Source organism: Myodes glareolus, chromosome 24 (assembly GCF_982192425.1).
Source record: "Myodes glareolus chromosome 24, mMyoGla1.1, whole genome shotgun sequence".
Taxonomy (NCBI): domain Eukaryota; kingdom Metazoa; phylum Chordata; class Mammalia; order Rodentia; family Cricetidae; genus Myodes; species Myodes glareolus.
In genome coordinates this window covers 7,813,641-7,830,508 of record NC_142049.1, presented here as the reverse complement: position 1 = coordinate 7,830,508, position 16,868 = coordinate 7,813,641, and the positions used below count along the sequence as shown (strand labels likewise).

Here is a 16,868-nt window from a genome sequence, read left to right as displayed (position 1 = left end):
ATGTTACCTGAGTAATTAGGAAGTGCAATCAAACAACTTCCAGAACATGTAACAAATCACAGAGACAACTGGCTACCTGGGCAAACACCCAAAGTCACGTTTGCAGCGTTGAAGCAACCAACTTTGGCTAAGGCCTGATGTAACTGACATACCATTTTCAAAGGCAAGAAACTTTTCAAAACTATCTTACCCTGTCTTGGCAGGATATGACAATCCTGTTTTATCCATTTACGGATATTCTGTAACTCTGTCAGTAGTTGAGGTGTGAGCATTTCTTTATCCAAAGGCCAGTTCTAGCAAGAAGAAAGGCTCCAGGTGGAGTGTCTTTGGTGCTCAACATTCTCTCGGGAATAGATCAGTGTTGCCAGGAGTGATTGTGTCTCACAACCACAGAACTCTGAATTAGATTAAAGGCCATTTTCTACAGCTCTTTGAAGAGGTTGAAGATTATCTATCTATACTGAATATAATCTCTATGTATCTAAAGAACCTGATTAGTCTAATTATAAATGACAAAATTAGATGACTATTGATCTATATAATTCTCAATACCTATCTAACTTAAAGACTGAGACAATAAACAACTGTGCAATAAATGAGGACAATATGACCTCCAAATATAAACAATGTGCAAGTATACATTGCAATATGGTAAATCTATATATCAATACATAGACAATATATAAGTATCTTAATCAGAGGTAGAAGTGTACAATGCAATATGGTAAATATACATATATCAATACAATATATATATATATATCAATACATAAAATGTTTTAAACAGAGGTAGAAGCATGCATGCATACAATAGTGAACATAATATAAATTTGTATCAATATATAAGAATCAATACCAATATATTTGTCTAAAAACAATAACTCACAAGTACAAATCTATTATCCCATAATCCAATTATCCCTCTTTTTTTTAAGATTCCTGTGCTTATAAAATTCCTCCCCCAACCCTCAACGTATACTAATTATAACCAACCTCTAAATGATGTTCCTAGACCCAAGGACAAACTTTACTGGGAGAGGGGACATCATCCTCTAGAATTACTTTCAGCTGTCATGGGGGTGACGTTCTTTCTGGGGGATCCTGTGAAAGTAAAATGATGGTTAAATTTCAAGATCAATGTCTTTTAAAATTGCAAATAGTCTCTGAGTATTTTGTGGCGGTCTGGCCAGAATGTTGTACAAGATGTGCACCATTTCAGCTAAACACGTTGGAACCGTCTTGTGCAGCTGGTACCCAAAACAGGTCTTGTAGTAGCACTATCAGTATCATGACGCCATATCAACCGGGTGGAGTTGTTGTTATGGGGCCCCATCTTTTTCCTGGAAACTTCAAATGTCACTGCAGGAAAAACTCATTGTTCATTGTGGAAAATTTAAACAGCAATCATATAGACATATACAGACATACATATATATTCAATGAAAGGCATGATATATATATTTAATGAAAGGTATGATAGATATGAAGAAAAGTAAAGATGTTTTCTAAGCTCATATTTCTTTCTGTCCCATATCATGGCTCTTGACATGAGACAGAAACTGGTTTTTTTTTTCTTTTAACATAGGGTTGGAATTAGAGAGGGACTGAGCCAGAATCCAACTTCAAAACCAGTTCTATAAATTTAGAAATATGATTTAGTATATTTTACTTACAGAACCTATTCAGTTTTCTTGATAATCCCTATTGGGCCGTTATTTTCCATCCGTCAGTATTCAAATATCCAGGGTCCCTTGAATTTTTCAAAGATGAGTGTTTTCCTGTGGAGATAAGAACAGAACCCTGCCCCCATTCTATATGTTTTTCTTACCACCTGTATGAATATCATCATTGTAGATGGGCTGTCATTTCTCCTTTCCAAGAGGTTTCTCCTCTTCAAATCAAACCTTTATTAATTTTGATGGTATCCACAATTTTTCTTCTCCTGTGGAAACAAGAGCAAAACCCCTTCCCCAACGTAGCACATCTCCTGGCTTCCATTGAGAGGTCAGCACGTCTTTGAAATAGGTTGGTTTAGTTCAGGAGTTTTTCCATTATCCTCTCTGCTGCTGTTGTTCCTTTCATTAGCATTAAGAAAATTCAAGGTTAATAAAGCATTATGCAATCTATTTCTGGGGGTATCTTTTGTCCCTTTCTGTTTGTTCAGCATATCATTTATAGTACGATTTGATCTTTCTATAACTGCCTGACCTGTAGGATTATTTGGTATACCTGTAATGTGTTTTATATTATAATAAGCAAAAAAGCGTTTCATTTTCTTAGATACATATGCTGGACCATTGTCTGTCTTTATTTGTGCAGGTATACCCATGATGGCATAACTTCCAATAAATGTGTGATTGCTGAATCAGCCTTTTCTGAGCTCAGGGCAGTTGCCCATTGAAAATCTGAATACATGTCTATGGTGTGGTGTACATATTTTAATTTACCAAATTCCATAAAGTGGAACACACCCATCTGCCAGATTTCATTCCTTTGAGTACCCTTTGGGTTATTCCCTGCAGGCAACAGTGTTTGATTATAGAAAGAACAAGTAGGACATCTCTTTATAATGTCCTTAGCTTGTTGCCATGTAATGGAAAACTCTTTCTTTAAGCCTTTAATATTGACATGATGTTTTTTATGAAATTCTGAGGCCTGCAGAACGCTTCCAATCAATAATTGGTCAATTTCAGCATTACCTTGTGCTAGAGGGCCAGGCAGACCTGTATGGGACCGGATGTGTGTTATGTACATTAGACAGAGCCTATTCCTAATTATGTCCTGTACCTGGATAAACAATGAAGTCAACTCTGTTTCATCTGGTATGAATTCAGCGGTTTCAATATGCAAGATAACTCTTTCTGCATATTGTGAATCTGTAACTATATTAAGAGGTTCTTTAAAATCCCTTAGCACCATAAGAATGTCATATAATTCTGCCTTCTGGACAGAATTATAAGGGCTTTGTTCCACCTTACTCAATTCTTCCAATTTATAGCCTGCTTTCACTGATTTATTTGCATCGGTATAAAATGTCCGGGCTCCAGTTATTGGAGCATCACGTATAATTCTAGGAAGAATTCAAGAAGTTCTCTTTATAAGGTTAAGTCTATCACTTTTGGGATAGTTGCTGTTAATTTCTCCCAGAAAATTAGCACAAGCTCTTTGCCATGGTTCATTATCTTCCCATAACTTTCTTATTTCCTCAGTAGTAAAAGGCACTATAATTTCTGCTGGATCTATACCTGCTAGTTGACGAAGTCTCAGTTTACCTTTTATAATTAATTCCGAGACCTTTTCTACATAAGTTTTTAAGTTTTTACTTGGTTCATGAGGTATAAATATCCACTCTAAAATAATATCTTCCCTCTGCATTAAAATCCCTATAGGAGAAATTCTGAAAGGCAGTATGACTAGGATGGAACTAAGATTTGGGTTCACTCTATCCACATGTGCCTCCTGTAATTTTTCCTCAATCATTGTCAGTTCCTTTTCTGCTTCAACTGTCAATTTTCTGGGACTATTCAAATCTTTATCACCATCTAAGGTTTTGTTTAAATGAACTATTAAATCAGGTGTTATCCCAACAGCTGGTCATAGACTGGAAATGTCTCCTAACAATCTTTGGAAGTCATTAAGAGTCCGTAACCAGTCTCTCCTAATTTGTGCCTTTTGCGTTCAAATTTTCTCTAAGCCTATTCTGTAACCTAAGTAATTAATAGAATCTCCTCTTTGAATCTTTTCAGGGGCAATTTGTAATCCCCACCTAGGCAAGACGTTCTTTACTTCTTCAAACATACTTTCCAAAGTATCTTTATTTGAATCAGATAGTATAATGTCATCCATGTAATGATAAATTATGGATTTGGGAAATTGCTTACGAATTATTTCCAATGGCTTATTAACAAAATATTGGCACAGTGTGGGACTATTGAGCATCCCCTGTGGGAGGACAGTCCATTGATATCTCCTAGTAGGCTGAGAATTATTATAAGTAGGCACTATGAAGGCAAATTTTTCTCTATCCTTTTCTTGCAAAGGGATAGTGAAAAAACAATCTTTCAAATCAATAACTATAAGAGGCCATCTTCTTGGTAATAGAGAAGACACAGGAATTCCAGATTGTAGCGGATCCATAGGTTGAATTACCTTGTTGACAGCTCTTAGATCTGTCACCATTCTCCATTTACCAGATTTCTTTTTTACAACAAACACAGAAGAATTCCAAGGGCTGGTTGATTCTTCAATATGGTTAGCATCTAGTTGCTCTTGTACCAGCTGTTCCAAAGCCTGTAATTTATCTTCAGCTAGAGGCCACTGCTTGATCCATATTGGCTTCTCAGTTAGCCATTTTAAAGGTAGGGCTGTTGGTATTTCTAAAGGATTGCTATTGGCTGTATGTTCTTGTATAGCCTGAATGGCTGGTGACTTTTTTCCATAATAACTCATTATATCCTTCCCAGAATTGTGAGTTCCTGGAACTACAGGAATGTTAATCTGGATATTCCATTGCTGTAGCAGGTCACGGCACCATAAATTTATTGCAATATTGGCTATAAATGGCCTTAGTCTTCCTATTTGCCCTTCAGGCCCTATGCATTTCACCCATCTTGTGCTTTGTTTTACACGAGATAGGGTTCCAATTCCCAGGAACTGAACATCTACCTCTTGACGAGGCCAATTCAGATGCCAAGATTCTGCAGTAATGATACTTACATCCGCACCTGTGTCTAATAAGCCTTCAATAAAAATGCCATTTATACAGACTCTTAGCTTTGGTCTTTGATCGTTAATAGAAGTCTGCCAAAATATACATTTACTCTGTCCTTCTGAGTTTTTTTTTGACTCATTCTCTACATGTAATTCATCATTTAGACCAGTATTACTTTTTACAGCAGACATTGGAGTTTTCAATTTTCTTGGTGAGACACATTTTCCACTGTAACTGGGAATGACTGGGCCACTTTTGGCTTGGGGGCCTGCGAGAGGCCCCTCAAGAAGTTTCCCGATGGTATCGGGTTGCCATGTCTGTCTGCTGTTGACCTGCATTCGTTGGACCAATGTCAGCCTTTACCGCATCGCCTACATATACCTGAAGGCTGAGGTCTCCTACTTTTGTTAATCCCAGAGGAGATATTATTCCTAGAATTTTTTTGCCTGCAATCCCTTTTCAGATGTCCCAATTTACCACAATTAAAACACCTGGTAGTTTGATGTCTTCTCATAGCTTTGGAAATCGCTTCTCCTACCCAGGATTCATCATTATAGCTAAACTTCTCAACATTCATTGTATGCTGTATCCATTCTTCCATAGGTGCTGATCTAGATTTTAAAGGCCCAATTATCTTTTTACACTCTATATTTGCATTTTCAAAAGCTAGAGATTCAAGAAGTATTCGTCTAGCTTCTGGGTCTGTTACCCCTATGTCCAGAGCCTTAATTAATCTTTACACAAAGTCAGTAAAGGGTTCTCTCTGTCCCTGCCTAACCCTGGTATATGATTCGACCCTTTTTGCTGGATCTTGTATTCTATTCAAAGCATTCAAGGCTGCTTTGTGACATAAGGACAGCACTTCTTCGTCATAAAGAGCTTGGACCTGTGGATCAGCATATGCTCCTACACCAAGAATTTGATCTTGGGAAACCTCCACACTTTTTGCTCTTCCTTGCTGTTCCATATGTTTGGATTCCTCTCTGAAATAAATTCCAAACATCAAGGAAGGTCCATCATCTAAAACTGCAGACATTAGCTGAGAGAAATCATGGGGGGTAGCTCTGACATTAGAAACCCAAGTCCTTATCATTTCCTTAACAAATGCAGAGTGCAAGCCATAATTAATGACAGCTTGCTTAATTTCTTTTAAATCATTCATTGCTATTGGTGTCCATCTAGCTTCTTTAACTCCTTTTGAGCCTTTAGAAGTTGACCCTTTGTCAGAATAAATTACAGAGTATGTCATTAGAACCCTGGGTAAGCCAGTTCTAATAGCTGGTGGTGGCACTGTATCCTGTTCTTGTGCCTTCTTACTCTGTTCACTAGCTCCAATAATTTCTTCAATCATTTCTAATCTTTTTATCATTGTCTCCCTTAAATCCTGAATCTCCTGACCTACCCGTGTTTCTAGGAATTTCACTAAGGTATCAGTTTTTTGGTTCCCATTCTGGAGGTACATTCTATCTGTTACCTTATCAAAACTTTGTGGTAACGTCTGAATGTCAAATTCAACAGCCTGAACCCTTTCAGGTAACTTCCTAGTACCCTTGGATATGGAGTCAATTTTGTCTATCACGGTATCCACTTGTTCAGATAACCCCTGATTTTCAATAATTTTAATCCTTTCAACTAGTTGTTTATTATTAGTCCGTAAAAATTGTATCTTTCTTAATGAAAAAATATTGAAAAGAAAACTGAAACCTAGTAACAAGTAAATTACTTGTTAACGTATCCCCATAGTCATATAAACCTTGCATGACATAATCCAGTGTATTAATAAAGAAAATAGTAAAATTGGCATTGGAAACAAAAACTGCCATATTACCTCTTGTCTAGTAGGCGGCACTGTTGCCAAGTCGCGACTAGAACCACTGCAAAGGTGACGGAAACGGGGTCCTGTTTCAGTGTCCGCCTTAGTATTTGTTAAAAACTAGGAAATATAAGTTGCTCAAGAAAGAAAATGTAATTAAATCAATTCCATACACAGAACCAGATACCCAGAATCCAGGGGTAGAAAAGAGCAACCCGGAAGCAGTGTATGCCTCCATGTGATCGAGTCGTTCTGATTCACGCCACTAAAGCACCGCACTTCCAAGGGAAATTTAAAAACAACTCAGAAAAGAGCAAACCAGGCAGGCAGAGACTGTCCCGAGCCTGTGGAGCTTGGGAGGCGTGGGGTTTAATTGAACTGCTGGCTCCACACACAGGGCACAGGCCACAGCTGAGAGAGGGCTCGTGACTAGCTGAGCTGGCGGAAAACAATTGAGTGGGGGGGGGGGGGGGGAACGGGGAATTCTACAACCAAACGTTGGGCACCAGATGAAGGCGTAAGTCACAAACAATACCACACCAGTTTGGAATTATGATTAATAGAATGATTATTTATTCAAAGGGGAAAAAACTTACAGATTACCATCCCAGACAACAGCCCCTCTGCGCAAACAGGAAAGGAGTCTAGGAGCTGGAAGCCAGAGAAAGAGTGGAGGACAGCCGCTGCTTTTTTAAAGAGAGAGAGACCACACCCCAATGGGCTGGTATCTCAGCGGCTATTGGCTGAAGGAGCGGAAGGAGCTCCCGCAGCAGAATGTATGCAACCTGTAGAATGTAAAGACATGCCATAGAAAGAATATTACTGGTGGTGAGCTTTGGGGGTTTATGGCTCACCCCTATTTCCTGTTCTCTCTTTCTCTCTCTGTTTTCTGTGCATTGATAAAAATGCAATCATCCAGCTGCCAGCTCCTGCCATCATGTAATGCCTTCCCTGCCATTGTGGACTTGACCTGGAAATGTAAGTCAAAATAAACTTTTCTATAAGTTATTTTGATCTCGGTGTTCTATTACAGCAACATAAAAATAACTAACACAGAAGCTGGTACCAAATCAGTAAGGTTATTGCTGGGAAGAACATGACCATATAATTATTTGGAGGAATTAGAGAAATTTGGAACTCTGGACTAGAAAAACTGCTGAATGCTATAGTCAGAGCTTAATGGGTCATTCTAGTAGTATCCTGGAAGTCAATAGTCTGAGAGCTGTGTATACAGTGTAGGCATGGCTCATGAGGTTCCAGAGAGGAAACGGGACTATCAGCAATTGGACAAATGATATTACTGTAATATTTTGGCAAGGAATCTTGCTGTATTCTGCCCTGTCCTATGATTTGCCTAATTGGATTAATTTCAGAAGTCATGAGCTAATTTTGTTGGTGGAGAAAATTTCAAGACAGCATAACATTGAATCCATGGCATGGCTACTATATATTGATCCTAAATAGGACTACGAAAAACAAAAAGCATAAACCAGGGGCAGAATAAATTTTTAAAAACTGGCATTTGGAGATGAAAAGAGCATTAGACAGCTTCATGTTACAGACAAGTCATATAAAAAGAAGAGGAATGTTAATGAGAAGCCGTCTATGCTCATTGTAATGGAAAGAATGGCCTGAGAAAAAGACCCTACCCAGCTAACTTTCCAAACAATGGGAGGACAAAGCCTAAGATGTTCCCTGATCATAAAAAGGAATCGCTTCCTCATACAAAAACTACTGCCAAGGGAACATGTGTCCCTAGTTGGCAGCCAAATGCAGCATTGTCTGGTACTAGCTTTGGAGGTATGAAAGATGCAAGACTAAAGGGTTTGTGGATTATTCCTACACCGTTTCAGAGAGTTGGATGAGACCAGACAATTGGTAGAAGTGTCAGAGTCCCTGCAAGCAAGCCCTGGAAGGTTCCTGCATGAAGCTGCTTACCCAAAGAAGTAAGGTAAAACCTGGGTTACCATAGATGCTAGAGATTTCATAGCCAAGTGACATATGTCAAAAGATCTGAATACAGAAAATGGAAGCCACCTAAGAAAGAGGTGTATGTATTATAGGCAGCAAAGCTGTTAGAATAGAGTCTTCTAAACCATTGAAACTGAAGCTCCAGATCGCAGAAATGGAGATACAGGATTGATTGGTGATTTTTCCTGTTGGATTTCTGTTTTGTTTTGGTTCAATCTTTCCTCATTTTGCCTACATTCACCCTTTTTAGAATGGAAATGTATATTCTGTGCTGTTATATGTAATTTGTTGTTGTTTATTTAGTTTATATGTTTTTAATTTTACAGCGGGTCATAGCAGACTTTGGATTTTTTAATAGTATCGAGACTAACAGATTATGAGGACTTTTGAAGTTAGGAGATAGCTATAGGTCTAGGAGGGCCAGGGAACCAAAATATAATGGTTGAAATGAGAAATGTCTTCCTTATCCAAATACTTGGTCTCCAGCTGGTGTCATTTTGGAAGAAGTTAACAGTCCCTTTAGGAGGGAGACCGTTGCTGGAAGTAGGACATCAGTTGGGGTAGGACTTAAGGTTATATAGCTTTACTGTATATTTTGGTTTTCCCTCCTCCTCCTTCTGTCTCTTCTATATGGATAAAGATGTGGTTGGTAGGCTTCCTGATCCCGTCACAATGCTATACCTTCTCAGGCAACATAAACGCTCTCTCTGGAACCATAAGACAAAATGAACTCTTGTCTCTCTGATTTTCTGTTGGCCATGCTATTGTATCACAGCAACAGAAAAATAATACAAGCAGCAATGAGATCCTCTAAAAATAATTCAATATTCTGTCACAGTTATATAAATATAATATGTAAAAAAGTCACAATTCATTTCATCAGTTCTGTTACTTAAGATTTAGATAAAGATAAGCAAGTGACTTGTCCAAAAACATCTAGGCAGTGAGTATATGAGAAAATGGTTCATGTCTTCTAAGTTTTGGCTACATCTTGTGCCTCCACCATGACTCATCCTGGACTAATGCATTCACTACAATCAAATTTCACGTTACCTGGTGACCTATACACTACTGTTAAAATAGATCAGGCTTTCCCGCACACTCATTGTGGTATTTGTAAGGTATCTATTGATGCCTTTATCGCCACATACAATAGAATTAGTGATCAAAAATATTAAAAAAACAATTTTAGGAAGCATTTAGTTATATCTCTGAAACTATGAAATATCCAAAGCTTTTAGCTACTTGATATAAATACTTGATAAAGGATTGCAGTACACACACAATAGGTCATTTCTCAACTTACAAATAAAGAGACACATCATTTAATCTGCTTGAAGTAACATAACTACTTTTAACAAATACAGAATGAAAATCCTACCAGATTCAGATGGTCAACCTCTTGATCATGTGACATGACTTTGTCATCTATAAAATTCATGCTTCAGAACAATGCCACTGAGTTACCAAAAGAAAATATTTCATGTTTTAAGTTAGTTTATGATTTTATGTTAGGTCACATTTATAGCCATGCTAGGACAAATGAAATCCACCGGTTCAAATTTAGATACACCAGCCAATAAGTAGTAATCTTCTTTTCTCTCATACTGTCCTTTAGATAATTTAGATACTACAGTTAATTTTCCATAATTATGAATACCTTCTCACAGGTATTTCATTGTGCTACCCTCTATTACTTCAAATTTAAGATATTGTGACTAAATTTGCTCTGTTTATCCATCTGTCAACTGTCATTTCTAATATCTCTGCTATTGGCCTTAATCACCTCTTAATTTATTTAGTTATCAAGAGTTGCCCATTCTTTGAGTGTGTGAGTGTGTGTGTGTGTGTGTGTGTGTGTGTGTGTGTGTGTGTGTCCCTTTCCCCAGGAGTTGATTAAACGTCCTCAAATTTTCTCACCAGAACTCTGGAATATTAAATCTCTAAACTTTATCTTTTACTTAGCAGATTTATTTAAACACAGAACATACCCCTTCAAAATGTTCCCAATTATTTTAAATAACTCAAAGAACATGGAGAAATGAAATTAAAATAAAGAAAAGAAACACATTAAGAAGTGAAATGCTTCTCTATCAATAGAATCCTAAAGTTCTTAATAATACCTTTAACTTTATTATTCAGATTTTAATAATATCGCATCAAGAATATGTCAAACATGCAATTCATTTCAACAGCATTGTAAACTTACTGTTCATTAGGCAGTAATGAATATGTTGATATTCAGTATCTTATTAAAATGTTTTAATTCTTCTGTAAAGAAAAGAAACTGATGGGTAAAAGTTTAAGTATCATAGGTAGGCTGGATGCTTCCCTATGATAGAAGCACAAGGGCTTCTCAATTATGTGTCCAGAATGTATTTAATTCATCTTCCTGACAAACGGGAACATTTGTTTCCCACTTAAGCTTGATGATTTCATCTTCAGGACAGAAAAACACAAATATCTTTGGAAACAGCCAGGAAGTCCAAAAGTTTGTTTTCTTTCTTTTAATTTTTAAAATATTTGTTTTAGAATTTCATGCAAGTATGGTATTGACATCATTTCCATTCCCCCCATATTGCTCCCAATCACTCTCAAATTCAAGGTCATTTCTTCCAAATTGTTACTGTATGCACACACGTGCGTGTACAAGTAGGCAGAGGCTGTTCTTTCATTTCCAGGCTGCCCAGACCCAAATAATCACACAGAAACTATGTTAATCACAGCACTGTTTGACCTATTAGCTTAGGTTTCTTATTAACTAACTCTTACATCTTAAATTTATCCATGCCTATTATTTTATATTTTACATGAGGCTCATGGTTTGTTACCTTTCTTCTTAGGCGGCTACATAGTGTCAGCCTCTTTTGGCAACTACATGGTATCTCCCTGACTCTGCCTACTCTCTCTATGTATCTCTTCCAGCCTGGATTTTTTTCTGCCCTGCCATAGGCCAAAGCAGTTTCTTTATCAACCAATGGTAATAAAACATATTTACAGCATACAGAGGAGAATCCAACATCATGTACATATAGATAGATAGATAGATAGATAGATAGATAGATAGATAGATAGATGGATAGATAGATAGATAGAGATGATTGTGTGTGTGTGTGTTTATGTGTAAATACCTACTGAGTTCATCTAGTGTTCCTTATATGTACTTAAGTTTAGGACTGTCCACTTGAAATTGGATATCCTGTATAATCCCTGGAGAAAAACAAATTTTCCCTCTCTCCGTAGACATTGACTAGGGGTGGGGCCTTGTGGAATTTACCCTATATACGTTGTAATATATTTTAATAGCAATGAGTGTAGCCATTTGTGGCTCTTAGGTTCTAAAGGAGAGCCTACTATTCAATTTTCCTAAACAAATAAAGTTTCCAACTATATTTTAAATATTTAATCTTATACATACAGGCAAATGCTGCTCTTACTCTTCAATGCATAAGTTTCCTTTATCAGCAGAGAGAAGCAATCACAGAGACCCACAGCTGGTCAGAATGCAGAGGATAAGGGACAACCAACCCCAATTAGTACATATTCAGTACCTAAGTTGCAAGGCCCATCACAAAAAAAGACGGAGGAAAGATCCAGAAGACCGCGGTGCATACTGTTGAAAGTGTCTTAGAGACCAAAGTTTACTGCCTAAACATGCGTGAGTGCTTTGTGGACATTCACACCCCATTCCATCTTCAAAGAAGAGAGCGCCACCACCACCAGATGGCTTCCTTTCCTGAACGCACAATCTACTATGATTTTTTATAAATTGCTTAAATGACCATCTACATGTGAAACGATCTCTTTTTCAATGATACAAATGTTTTTGTCATCCCCAGGGACTTAAATCCACAGCATCAAAACAAAGATCCCCAGACTGAAACCTGTAACTACACAAAATGGCACACATTCAGTGCTGCTCAGCAAAGATGCGGACCAGACAAAAGCTTGAGATGATGTTCTATATTCTCTTCTATTGGAACCCCACCGAGTAATGGCATCTCTGGAAAATGGGGCACATGGAATGCGCTAAGCATAGCAACAAAGATAACAACACTTACACATGCCTTTTCTTCAGGTTCATTCTCAAAACACTGGTTTTCTTTATTTTGCTCAACATCTGAACTATTTTCCTTTGGTCCGCCGCAGTCTGTAAGCTGAAAATAAAATTAAAAGTTTAAAGACGAATATGCAGTAATGCAATGTAAAGTAAAAGCTTTCCAAGTTTTTATCATGTATCTTAAAATACCCAAGACTTGAATAGAGATTATTAGCTGTTGCTTATGTCAATTTTAGAATATGGATATACTACTTAACCCATTTTTATATTCTTCCTGAGGAGAAGACACAAAACGGGACACACTTGAGATTTTTTTAAATTGCAAAGCATTCCCACCAGGGAATGTTGACACTGGACTGGTCCCATGTAAACTGCTGACCTGGTAAAGGTTGAGTGAGTATGGTTAATAAGATAAAGACAGAAGAGTTGGCTTCATCTTATATCTGTTTTCCAGAATCTTCACTGTGTGAAGAAGAGGTCACGAGCCTGAGAAAGGACCTCGGAAGAGTTAGAGGAAGGAGAGAAAGGGGTAGATATGATGTAAATATTGTACTCAAGTATGAAAGTCTAAAAATGCATATAATTATTAACAACAAAATATTAGGCTCAATGAAATGATGGTCCTTAGGAGTTCCTTCCTCAGTCTAGGAAAGGATGGGGAGCAGAGATGGTGGTGAGTGAGGGCAGCATGGAGGGGTGACTTATGTCCAAAATACACTGCATAAAATTCTCAATGAACTAATGCAAGACTATTTTAAAGGTAAGTATATGTTCCAAGAGATCATGACACAGGAATAGCCATGCCATGCTGTGAAAGAAGACCATGCTTTGTAGCTTTTTTCATGGACCTCTCAGGGCACACAGCCACTTACCTGTCTTCAGGACAGTTCACACTGCCAGGACTTCATATGACGAATTCATACAGCAGATGCATTTTAGGAGGAAAATTGATACATTTCTTTGTGGAATTTCATTCACACATACATCCAAAATCAATCAGTATCTTGATTCCAGGAAGTCTCATCATTTAATGGGCACATTCTTATGACTTATATAGTCGGGCTGGCAGTCCCAACTTGGTTGTATAGTCCATGGCCCAAAAAAGGGGTGCCTTTACATGCTACTCTGCAGATGGCCAGTTTAATGGCAATAATAATTGTAGGGGATTTTAGGTGGGTCACTAACACTAGAGACTTGCTTTTCACTGAAAGCGCCATCATGGCCCTCAACAGTGAAGGCAAACGTGCCTTGCTTATAGTTACAGAGCTAGCTTGTTCTCCCCACTTCCTTAGTTCCTCTCTCCAACTTTTCACTGACTTCAGATTTAAGAATGAACAAGTTCAGACCAAGACTGCAGGAGTATGTTGAACGGCTCAGCAGGTAAGCATGCTCGCTGCCCAGCCTGACAACCTGAGTTTCACCCTTGGGTTCCACGTGGTGGAAAAAGAGAACTGGCTTCTACAGGTATCCTCTGGCTTTCACAAGCATATAGTGTAATGCACATGTACATGCACACACACACACACACACACATACACACACATACACATGCACACACTGAATAAATAAATAAACAAACAAATAAATCCTCTTGTTTTATTATTTGAGAATTCACACACGGGTATAATGTTTTAATCAATTCCACTCCCCTACATCTTCCCTTCCAATTCCTCCCTCATGCCTTTAACCATTATTCCTTCCATTTCATGTATTTTTTTTCTTTAATCCACATGAAGAATTCACTTCATGCTGTCAGCATGGCCATGAGGGACATCTACTGGCTCATGGGTAGCTTTTCAGGGACCTCATGCTGAAAGAAAACTGACTCCCTCTCCCAGAAGCCCTCAATTGCCACTGGTGACTGAGGTAGAAGTGAGAATTTGTGACCACCTCCCTTCACCATGCTAGGATTTGGGATAGCTTTATCTTGCATAGGTGATGTGCATGCTGTCATAATCACCATGAGTTAATTTATCAAACGCTCTTCTGTGTCCTCAATACATTATTTCACTGTAGTCACCTACAGTCAACTACCACTTCCGGCTCTTACACGTTTTACATCCCCTCCTCCGTAATGATTGCTGAGCCTTGGGAAGTGAGCTGTGATGTAGGCGTCTCATGTAGCCATGAGCACTCTGAAATCTCTTGTTCTCTGCAGCATCACCAGTTGAGGGTCTTCTTAAATACCATCTGAGTACAATAAGTTATTAGGAATTGGTTTAATATTATGTTTATTTAGCAGAATAATAGCACTCGGATGTCTGCTAGAGCCTATGTTCTTGGACTTAGGAACAATGCCAGGCATGAGTTCCAACCTGTAGAGTAGGCCCTAAATTGAATCAGACATTAGTTGGTTGTTCTCTTTACATTCCTGACATTATTGAAGCTGTGGCCATATCTTGTCAGACCGGCCATTATCGTCACTTGTAGGTTTCATGATGGGTAAAACTGAAGTCCACTTTTCTCCCCCAGTAGCATGTGTGCCAACCTCCAGAATTATGAAAGTTAGCCAGTGGGGATAAGATTCCAGATCAGTAGCAAACTGATTTCCTTATGACCTCAGATTCAAGTGCTGTTGTCTAATACCCAAGCACCATTAATGAGAACCCACATGGTAGAAAGAGAACCGACTCGACTCTCACAAGTTGTCAAACATGTGCCCTCGCATACACATAAGCACACAAACCATGTTTAAAAGCCTGAGAGACTGAGACTAAATTTGTCCCACTCCCAATAGGAACAAGAATAACACACACTCATCTAAATGTACCAAAGAATTTCAGAAAGAAGAGGGCCTCATAGCTCTACTGGATATCCACACACAAAGCTTAGACGTTGCGAGGCAGGGCATTTGAGGTACTTATGACACATGCTAACTTCAAAGTTCCTGATATGCATGCTGAAATGTTAAGCTATTGCAGGTGCAGGTGTGGACAGGTTTGGGAGTAAGGAGTGGTTCCTTAGCAAAGGCAAGGTAAGCACTCTAACCAGCAGGTGCAGTCAGCTCACTCATATGTGTTTCTATGGTGAAGAAACCCAAGTCCCATGCTCGGATGTTTGGAGCTGCTGAGCTAACTTGGGTGCTCTTACTGTTATGTGAAATTCTTGAATGGTCAAGTGCTCACAAAGAGGAGAAAAGGTCTCAAAAGGTCACTGTGTCTGGCTGAGCTGCTGCACTAGACCTGACACAAACCACTGGTGCTATGTAAGCACAATCAAGCAGAGCTGTAACATGAATCAATCTTGCAACAAAACAGGAGACTCGCCAGCAGAGGAAGGTTGCTCATTCACCTCAGTTTGCGTGGTAAAGTTCCCTGTGCTTAAATCACAGACAGAAAATAGCTTTCAGATCCCTGGCCTGACATTTGACCCAGTTCTGCTTCCTTCAGTTTTTTCTGTCCGTAAGTCCAGACCTTCTGCTCATCCTGCCAGAGAATTTCCCTTCTCGACAGGTGAAATGAAGATCACCACATGCACAGCCAACAAAAGCCCACTGGATTTTTACATAAATTCTGTTGAAGCTTTGTTCTTTGACAATGAGTTTACATTTTAAAACAGCATGTGAACTAACATGAAAAGCACCAAAAAGAATGCAATACTTGGCTCCTGCTGGCATGGCAGCTAATCTGTGAACTCTGCCTTAACCACTGAACACTGTCTTTCATTACTGACTACTGATAAGGAAGCTCATCAAATACCCCCCACCCCATCCTCACCATCTGCACTAATGCTAGCTTTCATAGTCTTTACTTCCTTCCAATTTCTCAGTCACATCACATCATTAACTACTTCTGGAAGACCCTTTGCTCAGAAGCATCTCTAGTTCTTTCAACACAGTATCTCAAGCTTTAGTAAAAGCTTTAGTGATTGACTTAATTTATTTGACTATACACTATTAATACAGACATCCGTTACATAATAAGACATGTATTTGCCAACTTTAAGCTGATTCATAATATAAATAGTGTGGGAAAACAGTTGCAAGGAAATAGTTTGTAAAGATTTTATTTTTATTTTTACTTATGCACTGGGTAGACGGGAGTGTCCAAGTGAGTGCAGTACCCACAGGGGACAGAAGAGGGCATCAGACTCCCCAGAGCTAGAGTTACAGGTGGTTGTGAGAGGACAACACAGGGAATAAGAACAGAGCTTGGGCCCTCAGTGAGAGCACTACATGCTCTTAACTACTGAATGAGTCATCTCTCCAGCTAGAAAGAAACACTATATACATACATAGAGACAAATAGGTAGGTAGAAACAAACAATGTATAGAGATAGAAGATAGATAGATAGATAGATAGATAGATAGATAG

At 38.5% G+C, this 16,868-nt stretch overlaps 1 protein-coding gene across 9 annotated transcripts in view; it reads right to left on the bottom strand.

Annotated features, from left to right (window-relative positions):
* The window catches only part of Dlg2 (discs large MAGUK scaffold protein 2), a 1,777,227-nt gene that overhangs the window by 1,449,657 nt on the left and 310,702 nt on the right, over positions 1-16,868 (bottom strand). For all 9 annotated transcript variants that reach the window (XM_085683002.2, XM_085683004.2, XM_085683006.2 and 6 more), the window contains exon 4: positions 12,557-12,652. In XM_085683002.2, the coding sequence (XP_085539128.1) occupies positions 12,557-12,652 (96 nt within the window). The remainder of the gene's footprint in view (positions 1-12,556; positions 12,653-16,868) is intronic.